The 12,672-nt window shown below is 42.3% G+C and overlaps 1 protein-coding gene across 2 annotated transcripts in view; it reads left to right on the forward strand.

Annotated features, from left to right (window-relative positions):
• Positions 1-12,672, forward strand: part of tbc1d4 (TBC1 domain family, member 4) — a 120,520-nt gene that overhangs the window by 43,114 nt on the left and 64,734 nt on the right. For both annotated transcript variants that reach the window (XM_055870924.1, XM_055870923.1), the window contains exons 2-9: positions 2,721-2,849; positions 3,123-3,372; positions 3,836-4,083; positions 5,518-5,607; positions 6,828-6,932; positions 8,346-8,478; positions 10,895-10,986; positions 11,693-11,803. In XM_055870924.1, the coding sequence (XP_055726899.1) occupies positions 2,721-2,849; positions 3,123-3,372; positions 3,836-4,083; positions 5,518-5,607; positions 6,828-6,932; positions 8,346-8,478; positions 10,895-10,986; positions 11,693-11,803 (1,158 nt within the window). The remainder of the gene's footprint in view (positions 1-2,720; positions 2,850-3,122; positions 3,373-3,835; positions 4,084-5,517; positions 5,608-6,827; positions 6,933-8,345; positions 8,479-10,894; positions 10,987-11,692; positions 11,804-12,672) is intronic.

Genomic DNA, 12,672 nt, shown 5'->3' on the forward strand with positions numbered 1-12,672 from the left:
AGGGTGGTCTATAGCAGGCGGCAACAGTGAGAGACTTGTTTTTAGAGAGGTGGATTTTTAAAAGTAGGAGTTCAAATTGTTTCGGAACAGACCTGGATAGTAAAACAGAACTCTGTAGGCAATCCTTGCAGTAGATTGCAACACCGCCCCCTTTGGCCGTTCTATCTTGTCTGAAAATCTTGTAGTTAGGGATGAAAATGTCAGAATTTTTGGTGGTCTTCCTAAGCCAGGATTCAGACACGGCTAAAACATCTGGGTTGGCAGAGTGTGCTAAAGCAGTGAACAAAACAAACTTAGGGAGGAGGCTTCTAATGTTAACATGCATGAAACCAAGGCTATTACGGTTACAGAAGTCATCAAAAGAGAGCGCCTGGGGAATAGGAGTGGAGCTAGGTACTGCAGGGCCTGGATTCACCTCTACATCACCAGAGGAACAGAGGAGGAGTAGGATAAGGGTACGGCTGAAAGCTATGAGAATTGGTCGTTTGGAACGTCTAGAACAGAGAGTAAAAGGAAGTTTCTGGGGGCGATAAAATAGCTTCAAGGAATAATGTACAGACAAACGTATGGTAGGATGTGAATACAGTGGAGGTAAACCTAGGTAATGGGTGATGATGAGAGAGATATAGTCTCTAGAAACATCATTGAAACCAGGTGATGTCATCGCATATGTGGGTGGTGGAACTGAGAGGTTGGATATATAGTGAGCAGGGCTAGAGGCTCTACAGTGAAATAAGCCAATAAACACTAACCAGAACAGCAATGGACAAGGCATATTTACATTAAGGAGAGGCATGCTTAATCGAGTGATCATAAGGGTCCAGTGAGTAGAGGTTGGTTGGGGGCACGGCGATCCAGACAGCTGGCCGGGTAGCTGGCTATCGGTAGCAAGATAACATAGGATGGAGGTCTGTTTATTTATTTTTTTATTTTTTTATTTTTTGTCACCTCGTTCGTTTCCGTCGGTAGATTAGTGGGGTTCCGTGTGGTAGAGGGGATCGATCCAATTGGCAAAATAGATATAGTGACACAGGAAAAAAAAAAAAAAAAAATTGTCCGGTATATTTTTTTAGATAGCAGCCGATAAGACAGCTAATAATTAGCAGATGGGTATTCAGAAACGTCGCAATGGAAAAGCCTGTTGAAACCATCTCGGACAATTACGTCGGCAGACCAGTCGTGATGGATCGGCGGGGCTCCGTGTCGGCAATAAAGGGTCCAGTCCAATTGGCAAAAGAGGTATTGTAGCCCAATAATTCGCTGGTAGGCCTCTTCGGCTAGACGGCAGATGGGCCTAGCTCGAGGCTAGCTCAAGGCTAACTGGTGCTTGTTTCGGGACAGAGGTATTAGCCAGTAGTACATAGGCGAAGACACATGCATACACACACAGAACATACACACGTACACATGGATTTTGTGTTGTAGATATGTGGTAGTGGAGTAGGGGCCTGAGGGCACAGACTTAGTATGTTATAAATGTGTAGTCTTAAGGATCCAAACCTTTTTTTACGTTTTCGCTTAAAATGACATACCCAAATCTATGTAGCTCATGACCTGAATCAAGGATATTCATATTCTTGATACTATTTGAAAGGAAACACTTTAAAGTTTGTGGAAATGTGAAATTAATGTAGGAGAATATAGCACATTAGATCTGGTAAAAGATAACACAAAGAAAATAACATGCGTTTTTTGTATTTTTTTTTGTACCATCATCTTTGAAATGCAAGAGAAAGGCTATAATGTATTATTCCAGCCCAGGCGCAATTTAGATTATGGCCAATAGATGGCAGAAGTTTATGTGCAAAGTTTTAGACTGATCCAATGAACCATTGTATATCTGTTCAAAATGTTGTTTGAAGACTGTCCAAATGTGCCTAATTGTGCACTCTCCTCAAACAATAGCATGGTATGCTTTCACTGTAATAGCGACTGTAACTTGTGCAGTTAGATTAACAAGAATTTAAGCATTCTGCCCAGATCAGATATGTCTATTTCCTGGGAATTTTTCTTGTTACTTACAACCTCATGCTAGTCACATTAGCGCAACCGTACCGCGGGAGGGGGGTGGGGGACCGATCCCAGTAAAATAAAAAATACAATTTAATTTTGACAGACCCCAGGAAGAGTAGCTGCTGGGGATCCATAATAAATACAAATACAAATACAAATGAAATGGCCACCCGGACTATTTACATTGACCCACCCACACTCGTTGTTTTTACATTGCTGCTACTCGCTGTTTATTATCTATGCATAGTCACTTTACCCCTACATACATGTACAAATTACCTTGACTAACCTGTACCCCCGCACATTGACTCGGTACCGGTACTCCCTGTATATAGCCTCGTTATTGTTATTTCATTGTGTTACTTTTTATGATTTTTTAAACTTTAGTTTATTTAGTAAATATTAATTTATTGTACTGCATTGCTGGTTTATTGCATGTAAGTAAGCATTTCACTGTTGTATTCAGCGCATGTGACAAATTAAATTTGATTTAGGGAAATTAGCGCATTTTTTAATTATTATATTTCAACGTCAATTTTGAATTATAGTGTATGTTTCCCATTCACAAACTATTGCATTAATTACATCTATATCTCACTCATTTCACCATTTACACTTTCTTCCCTTTCTACCCTCCTCCCACCCCTCTTCTCATTTCTCCCTCCATATCCTTCATATTTCTCTCTCCTCCCTCCCTCCCTCTCCAGGTACCAGAAGTGATCAGTAGTATCCGTGCGGTGTCAAAGTCGGCCCTGAAGGAGGACTCCAAGCCCAAGCGGGATCCTGAAGAGACCTTCTATAACTCCCAGAAGTTTGAAGTGCTCTACTGTGGCAAGGTACAGGACCACTACCACATCCATTTTCAACCTTACTGTGTGTTTATCATCAATCATTTGACCTGAATCAAAGCCCTATACAGTATCTTTATGTAGGTATGTGTTTGGGATGACTGAATTATCTTAATCATATGTGAGAGCTAAGCTCCCTAAAACAGATATGACTGTATTTGTATGCGTCATTGACATTGTTTGTGTAATAGATCAAGTAGATGAAATCAACCAGTCATTGTATCAATCAATCAATTGTATCCATGAATCAATCAATCAAAGGTGACTATCGGCCAGAAGAAGGCTCCCTCCACCCTCATTGATGACTGCATCAACAAGTTCCGCCAGCATGAATTGGAGCGCAAGCACCTGCGCCTCCTGAATGACCAGCGGGGATCCACAGAAAGCGCCCCCGTGGAGTTCATCATGGGGGATGACGGAGACCCCCTCTCCTCAACCACCCGCAGTGAGGGGCTGGAGGAACCCGAGGGGCTGGAGGTGGATGAGGTCACTAACAGAGGAGGTTCTGGAGGTAAGGACCTCTCCCAGTAAAGTGTCCGAACAATTCTTGACGAGGGCAGCTTGTGGCTGAAATGTACCACCCAGAACATGCTAGATTGATCAAAATGTGACCTTCAAGCATAACTTTCCTTAAAATCCCCTTTTGTAGTTGAAGACTGATGTTCTAGGCTAAGTTGTAGTGAAACACATCATTCCATGTCCCATTTTCCGCAAATGGTATGAAGTTGAGGATGTTGTTTCACAGATCTTGCAGCTATTTGGAACCTGTGATGGACAGGTGTTGATGTCCAATTCATTATTTTTAACAAGAGCCCTGTGAATAGAAATGTGGCATTGGACCAACAGTCTAGTGTATGACTCGTCCTTGTGTCTTCTCCGTAGTGAAGGGCATGTCTGGGGAGCCTGTGTTTGTGTGTTTTGGGGGAGTGCGGTTGAAGGCCTAGAGGGTATTGACTCGTTCTTATGTCTCCCAGGGAAGATCATGTCCAGCAGCCCCAGCTTGGGCAGCCTGCGGGGGGCCTTCCCCGAGTGCATCCTGGAGGACTCTGGTTTCGAGGAGCAGCAGGAGTTCCGGACGCGTTGCAGCAGCCTGGCGGGCAGTCTGCAGCGGAAGCCCCTAGAGGGTGCGCTCAAAGCCGCCCCGCCACGCCGGCGCCACGCCAGTGCCCCCAACAACGTCCAGCCCTCAGACGCCGACAAAAACCGCACCATGCTCTTCCAGGTGCAGGCTGGGTTTATATTTGGATACAGTAGTAGGGCTCTTGACTAGGTCTTAGAATGCTTTTAAATGTATGGGGTAGGTACACTACATGGCCAAAAGTATGTAGACACCTGCTCGTCGAACATCTCATTCCAAAATCATTGGCATTAATATGGAGTTGGTCCCCCCTTTGCTGCTATAACAGCCTTCACTCTTCTGGGAAGGCTTTCTTTCCACTAGATGCTGGAACATTGCTGTGGATACTTGCTAAGCCGTTGTTGCTCCTAGACGTTTCCACTTCACAATAACAGCACTAGCTGTTAATGCCAATGATTTTGGAATGAGATGTTCGACGAGCAGGTGTCTACATACTTCTGTCCATGTCGTGTAACTCACCCTTTCCATCCCAAACCATTGAGGATGAACCAGTAAAAGAATATGCACACTCAGGAGTACCATGTAATATATAGTAGTAACATACAGTATTGTAGTACAGGAATATCAAATAGTTGTGATAGTATATAGGAATACACTACAGCCCTAGTACTATGGCCCGGAGAAGTTGTTGACTTATACTCTTCCAAGTCAAAGTTGCTGTGTTCTTTGAGTTAGCCTGTGCTTTTAGGTAGCTAGGTCCTTCAGGTGTTGATGCTCTCACCATACAGCTCTACTACCAGCTGACTACATTCAGTCACTCACAGGAAGATGGGACATGGCATGTAGGGAGAGACGGGGAGGGAGTGGGAGAGGTCTCCTTGGGTCTGGAAGCTTTCTCAACAACACTCACAAACTGGAACATGTGCGGCAACATTTGCTCACAAGTTATCAGGGAGGGAACTGTGTTACAGTTAGGGTTGTGACAAATATATTTTTTTCTTAAGGTAACTTCTCTAGCATAGGGGGCAGCATTTTCACGTTTGGATGAAAAGCATACCCAAATTCAGCTGCCAGCTACTCATCCCCAGAAGATAAGATATCGTTTGGATGCTTTTCATCCAAACGTGAAAATGCTGCCCCCTATCCTAGAGAATAGAGCATATATTAGCACCTGGGACAGAGTACGAGGCAGTTCACTATAGGCACGCAATTCATCCAAAAGTGAAAATGCTGCCCCCTATCACAAAGAAGTTAACTGTTCTGGGGAACAACAGTAAGCTTCTTAATGCAAAATAATGTGACAGGTGAAATGAAGAACGCAATCTGCTTTATCTCCTAACGTATTGCCCAAGTTTACTCCAGGTGTTAACTTAAAAAGTAGCTACAAATAATCTCATTTTTGAGAAACTTCAAATATAGTTTTGACAGTATTGAAAAACCATTCAATGGCTTTTTTCCCCCGAATACCCTGGTATACAGTATTTCGCCCAAGCCTACTTTCTACTCTTCTAAAGAAGCCTACTTGATCAATGTATCAAGGTCAAGTTCCTCATTAGTGTCTGTGTGCTTGTTTTTCAGGTCGGACGCTTCGAGGTGAACCTGATCAGTCCAGACAGTAAGACGGTGGTGCTGGAAAAGAGATTCAAAGACATCTCGTCCTGCTCTCAGGTTGGTAAACCTGGGTTTGTGTTTCACTCTACTGTGTTCCGTGTTTACATTCACATTCCTCCACCTCATCTTATCCCAATGCTACAGAGCTTTTCACAGGGGCAAATTCCCCAAACTTAACTCGTTCTTGAACATGCCTACTTCATGAATAAATAAATGCGTTAGTTTGGGGGCTTGCATTGTCAGAGGATAATTTCTTAGTATTTTATTACAAATGCACATTACTTTGGCTCAGTCTTTCATCTTTTCATTGGCAAGGATTTACTTAGCTAGTAGTCCTACTAATATGATTAAAAAAATGGAGTCTTTTGACACGTCACGGAAAAAGGTGTTAGGTTCTAATTCTCAGAGTAAAAACTCAACGGACAATATGAAAGCTTAACCAAGTTTATTCTTTCCAGAGGATCAATACAGCTGCATTAGACAAAGACACTGTTCACACAAGCACTGATATTTATCCCTTTATCCCCATTATCCTAGGCTGAGTCTACTCCTACACATCTGTACAAACATTGTATCTTTATTGCTAGGCAGGAAACTAAGTGATAAACTTTTCTTTCTCCCTTAACGTGACCTGACCACGGCCCCCTTCATAACTAATCCATGGCCCTCTCCCCTTATCAATGCCTGCCACATGTGATCGCTTTCCCTAAACTCAGTACATTCCAAGCTTAATAGCACCCACTATATACTGTCCTCCTACAGATAACCATTAACTTCTGGTGTAGCCCCTCGGCTATGGCACCCCCCAGGTCTCTATTACAACTAATGATTAATGACATTTAAAGTTCAGAAATCCATTCCTATCAAAGGTTAGTAAAACAATTGCTTGAAGGGAGTCCCTTAAAACAATAAAATAACAGTATATGCCATCTGCCATATTTGAGGGAAAGATAATGCTCTTGTGTTATTGTTTGTACTTGATGTTTATAGCCTAATACATTTCAGCTAATTATTGTTTAAACCAGGGACAGCCACTCAGTCCACAAAGGCTACGTTACATAGCATTGCTGACGTCTTTCTCCATTTGCACACGATGTTGTATTAGGGGATTAAATTGATTTATAGAAGGTTGAGAAACCTCTCTCCAACCAGTCTCTCAAACATATACTGTGCTGTATAAAATACCAATGAATTCTATACTTAAACTGTACCAATGTAGTGTATCGTCTGTATTGCAGCGCATCATGATATTTGATTGTATTGTGCGGTTTGCTCAGGGTATAAACAAGACGGACCACTTTGGGTTTATCTTTCGCGACCCGGGGGAGACTGGTCCGAGCCAGTATGTGTGCTACGTCTTCCAGTGTGCCAGCGAATCCCTGGTGAGTATCGGCTAGCTCCTTCCACTGCACACTTCCTGTGTACATCTCATTTGACATTATCAATCATAGTCTGCTGCTGGAAAAATGTATGTGTTATGGCTTTACATCCCCTGCTATAATGTGGATAAAGAGTTACCTGTCTAACAGAACACAGAGGGTGTTCTTTTAATGGAAGCCTCTCAAATATAATCCAGTTAGAATCAGGAATTCCCCAGGGCAGCTGTCTAGGCCCCTTACTTTTTTCAATCTTTACTAACGACATGCCACTGGTTTTGAGTAAAGCCAGAGTGTCTATGTATGCGGATGACTCAACACTATACACGTCAGCTACTACAGCGACTGAAATGACAGCAACAATGAACAAAGAGCTGCAGTTAGTTTTAGAATGGGTGGCAAGGAATAAGTTACCGCTAAATATTTCAAAAACTAAAGGCATTGTATTTGGGAAAAATCATTCACTAAACTCTAAACCTCAACTAAATCTTGTATTAAATAATGTGGAAATTGATTAAGTTGAGGTGACTAAACTTCTTGGAGTAACCCTGGATTGTAAACTGTCATTGTCCATAATATGCGCTACTCTGCCTTCTTAACAGCCCTGTCAACAAGGCAGGTCCTACAGGCTCTAGTTTTGTCGCACTTGGACTACTGTTCAATAGTGTGGTCAGGTGCCACAAAGAAGGACTTAGGAAAATAGGCAGAGACACATGCGTACACACACGATAACATACGCACTATACACACGTACACATGGATTTTGCTTTGGAGATATGTTGTAGTGGAGTTGGAGCCTGAGGGCACACACTTAGTGTGTTGTGAAATCTGTGATGAATGTATTGTAATGTTTTCAAAATGGTTTAACTGACTTAATTTTGCCGGACTCCAGGAAGAGTAGCTGCTGGCTTTGCAACAGCTAATTGGGATCCATAATAAATCCAAATTCAAATTGGTCCCTGACTCCTTGTGGTTCCAATGGCTCAGTTCATTAGAGCAGGGTTCCCCATGTGCAGAGTTTTGATCCAACCCTGCAGCAACACACTCGATGTAGCTAATTAGGGTCCAGAGAGAAGGTGTTGATTGGTTGAATATTTCAATCATGGGTCTTACAGAAGGGCACATTCACAATCTGGAGATGGAGAACCATTTTAGCATGGTTGTGAGGTTGCTTCCTGCTTGGGCCACATAATGTGTTTGAATTGTTGCTATGATATACCTGGGCTATGTCAAAATGTTTAACTAAAGCTGTAATGCACATCTACATCTACTATAGGCCTACCAGTATCACAAAACATTGGTCATAATGTATTGGGTTGTGAAATAGCCTGGAGGAAGGGTTCTGTGGAGTGCTAGGAATCCAAGTTGGTGTTTACTGTAAGTGGAGTTAGACTGCTGTGTGTGTGTGTTTGCCTATAGGTGGATGAGGTGATGCTTACTCTGAAGCAAGCCTTCAGTACGGCAGCAGCTCTGCAGAGCGCCAAGACACAGGTCAAGCTGTGCGAGGCCTGCCCTATGCACGACCTGCACAAACTCTGCGAGAGGATTGAGGGTACGCCACTGTCTACCGGATCTATTACAGTGCCTTCAGAAAGTATTCACACCCCCTTGACTTTTTTTCCACATTTTGTTGTGTCACAAGTTGGGATTAAAATGGATTTAATTGTATTTTTTTTTTGTCAGTGATCTACACAAAATACTCTGTCAAAGTGGAAGCAAAATTCTAACACACTAATATACTGTATCTTGTTTAGATAAGTATTCAACCCCATGTTTGAATCACCTTTGGCAGTGATTACAGATGTGTCTTTCTGGATAAGTCTCTAAGAGCTTTGCACACCTGGAATGTACAATATTTGCACATTATTCTTTAAAAATTTCTTCAAGCTCTGTGAAGTTGGTTGTTGATCATTGCTTGAAAGCCATTTTCATGTCTTGCCATAGATTTTCAAGCCGATTTAAGTCAAAACTGTAACTAGGCCACTCAGGAACATTCAATGTCGTCTTGGTAAGCTACTCCAGTGTTCATTTGGCCTTGTGTTTTAGGTTATTGTCCTGCTGAAAGGTGAATTTGTCTCCCAGTGGCTGTTGGAAAGCAGATTGAACCATGTTTTCCTCTAGGCTTTTGGCTGTTCTTAGCTCTATTCCATTTATTTTTTATCCTAAAAATCTCCCTAGTCCTCGCCAATGTTGAGCATACCCATAACATAATACAGCCACCACCATGCTTGAAAATACAAAGAGTAGTACTCAGTGATGTGTTGTTTGATTTGCCCCAAACCTACCGGATTGTATTCAGGACTTAACATTCATTTCTAATTTCTTGCAGCTTTGCTTTAGTGCCTTGCTAACAGGATGCATGTTTTGGAATATGTAGACTTCCTTCTTTAACTAATTTAGGTTAGTCTTATGGAGTAACTACAATGTTGTAGTTCTCCTATCAGCAATTAAACTCTAACTGTTTTAAAGGCACCATTGGCCTCATGGTGAAAATCCCTGAGTGGTTTCCTTCCTCTCCGGCATCAGAGTTTGGAAGCAAGCCTGTATCTTTGTAGTGACTGGGTGTATTGATACACCATCCAAAGTGTAATTAATAACTACACCACGCTCAAAGGGATATTCACTGTCATGTAGCAGGTTCAAGGGTGTGGGGTTTCCACGTCACCAAGTTCAATAACCAAACATGCACAAGGAGCACAACTAGAATACAAATGGGGAGTATATTAGGGAGTTTTGCAAACTGGGGAAAAGGGGGGAATTCACCAGCCAGTTCACAGTCCACAATCCGTTCTCTTTGTCTGTTCCGTTCTCCAGGGTTAATCCTTAAACTCGGGTCCTCAGCCAAACCAGTTCGGTACACAGTGGGGGTATTCAGACAGTCCATATCACACTGTATAATCACACAGATATGTATCTCTCTTAACACACGCTTCCCTCTCCGTTCTCTGCCCCTGGTGGCAGGCCGCTTCCTCTTTTATCCCCAAGTACTCTCTGGCTTAATGATCCACAGGCTCGCCTCGTTGGGGCAGGAAGTCCATATAAGCCTCGGGGGTGGAGCCAGCGGGCTGCAAGATATCTCCCTCCAATAACCACTCCCCTGCCATCTGCTTTTTAAAATATTTTTTTACCCATCTACCAATAGGTGCCCTTCTTTGCAAGGCACTGCTCGACTGAGGGACCTTACATATAATTGTATGTGTGTGGTTGGTACAGAGATGAGGTAGTCATTCAAAAATCATGTTAAACTTTATTATTGCACCCAGAGAGTCCATGCAGCTTATAATGCGATTCATGCTTGCCATAACAAAGGAGTTGAAATCTTATTGACATTTCAGCTTTGAGTTTTTGGGGAAAAAATATATAATCTAAAAACATAATTCCACTTTAACATCATGGGATATTGTGTGTAGGCTTGTGACACACAATCGCAGGCTGTAATACAACAACATGTGGAATAAGTCAAGGGGTGTGAACACTTTTTTGAAGACAGCTTTTTTTTTGCTTTCAAAATAACAAAATTACAGCACAGGGGAAAGAGACAATAAAAGCTAAATCAATTATCTTTCCAAATACAGATTGGAAAGGTCATTTTTACTTGAAGGGTGCCTACAGGAGGACTTAATGCCGCAGTCATAAACCATTCATAAGCAATGCATAACCATTTATTCAACCTTCATGTTATCAAATGAGAAGAAAAGACTCCCACACACACTTCATCTCGGCTTCTCTGTCAAATCAGTAGGGTTTGCAGTGCGAATCACTTTTGAGTCAGATCATTTTTCTACCTCAGCTTCTTAGGAAAAAGTAGCTCCACATTTTGAGTTTGAAAACACTGTCTTTGCATATCTCACCATCAGGCAACCCAGTTGGTTGTGTGCTCCGTTCAATTCTCCTCTTCCCAGTCTATTATTTTTTTTGGGGGGGGGGCTTAATGACAATTAATTTGGTTCCTGTGTGTGTGAATCCAGGTCTGTATCCTCCCAGGGCCAAGCTGGCCATCCAGAAGTACCTCTCTCAACTGACTGACAACGAACAGGTCGACATCTTTGAGCGAGTTCAGGTAAGGACCAGACCTAGACTCAAATACCATTTAAAAATCATTTCAAATACTTTATAGGTGCTTCAATGAGCTTGTCTTCCACAATTGCCCATTAGAATAGTTGCAAACCTTGCCCTTCTGGGAGCTCCAGGCAGGCTAAATCTGAAAGTATTTGAACCTAGGTCTGATACGGACTGTGAGACTGAAGATAATGATTGTTCTTAGAATCACTTTTGACAATTAATAGTACTATGTTTCTTAACCAGATCCTCCATGTAAAGAATGAGAGGAGCGATAATAGAAATCGTATCTTTAATATCTACCGTATCTTTAGAGCTCTATCTTTGACAAAATGGAGCAGTCGATATATTTACAGGCTCCAACTGCTAGTAGCTTTAACAACCCCATTTAGAAAATGTATCTATTTATATTGTATTCAATGACACCAATAGATCAAATATAGATAGACAGACACCAATGACAGCAATGAGTAGTGGCCCAGCCAGAACAGATTGGGTCACCCCTCTGAGCCAGGCTACTCCCTTGGTTTTTTGCTTCTTGGGATTTTGTTTTTTCTCTCGCTTTTGCTTTGCTCTTTGTAGTCTATGCCGAGTTAATGTAAAATCACTTTGTAAAAACTGCTGATGTAAAAAAAAAAAAAGGGACTTATAAATGCATTTGGCTGATTGATGGATGGATTTAATGAAATGCGTATTCGTCCCTATAGAGGATGAAGCCTGTGTCGGACCAGGAAGAGAATGAGCTGGTGATTCTCCACCTCCGCCAGCTATGTGGAACCAAGCAGAAATCCCACCTCCACATCGGAGAGGCCCAGCTGGTACTATTCCCTCACTTGTACTATAGACCTGCCTATAGGTTCAACCTGTCTGTCAATCAGCGGTCCCATTTGAGCTCCATAGTTTCAACTATAGTGTGGGAGACAACAGCACATCCTGTAATGTCACATGCAGAGTTTAAAACCCCATCTCTCTCTCTCTTTCCGTCTCACTCACTCACTCTCTCTCGTTCTGTCTTGCTCGATCTCTCTTCTCTCCCTGCCTCTCTTACTTCCCTGTCACTCACTCAGTCACCCACTCTCTGACTCACAGTGGCCCATGAAAGTTTATGACCAGCTCTCTGTGGCCTTGTCCCGGTTTGTTAACAGCAGTGGAGAGCACAGTCAGTTGAATGGAGTCCTCCATGTTCAGGCAGTATATTGAGACAAAACAAGAAACCTCAAACCCTCTTCTAGAAGTCACTCTCAGGGCTCTAGGAGACTTCTAGAAGTTAAACCGCTACAAACCTCTTGTCTTGCTTTTACTGCCTCTGTGCTGATACAGGGATGTAGAGGAGCATAAACACACTCCGATGGTAGTATTCAATTCCCCAGTCGAGTGTACATTTTTTTGCGGTGGTTTACTAGCGGTCAAGTTATTTGACCGGCGTTCAGTGTTCACCCATCTTTATTTTACTACTACATCCCTGCTTGCTTACTGCACTGAACAAAAATATAAACGCAACATGTAAAGTGTTGGTCCCATGTTTCAGGAGCTGAAATAAAAAATCCCAAACATTTTCCATATGCACAAAAAGCTTACTTCTCTCAAATATTTTGCACATATTTGTTTACATCCCTGTTAATTAATAAGCATTTATAATTTGCCAAGGTAATCCATCCACCTGACAAGTGTGGCATATCAAGAAGCT

The sequence above is a fragment of the Salvelinus fontinalis genome, chromosome 19, assembly GCF_029448725.1.
Source record: "Salvelinus fontinalis isolate EN_2023a chromosome 19, ASM2944872v1, whole genome shotgun sequence".
Taxonomy (NCBI): Eukaryota; Metazoa; Chordata; class Actinopteri; order Salmoniformes; family Salmonidae; genus Salvelinus; species Salvelinus fontinalis.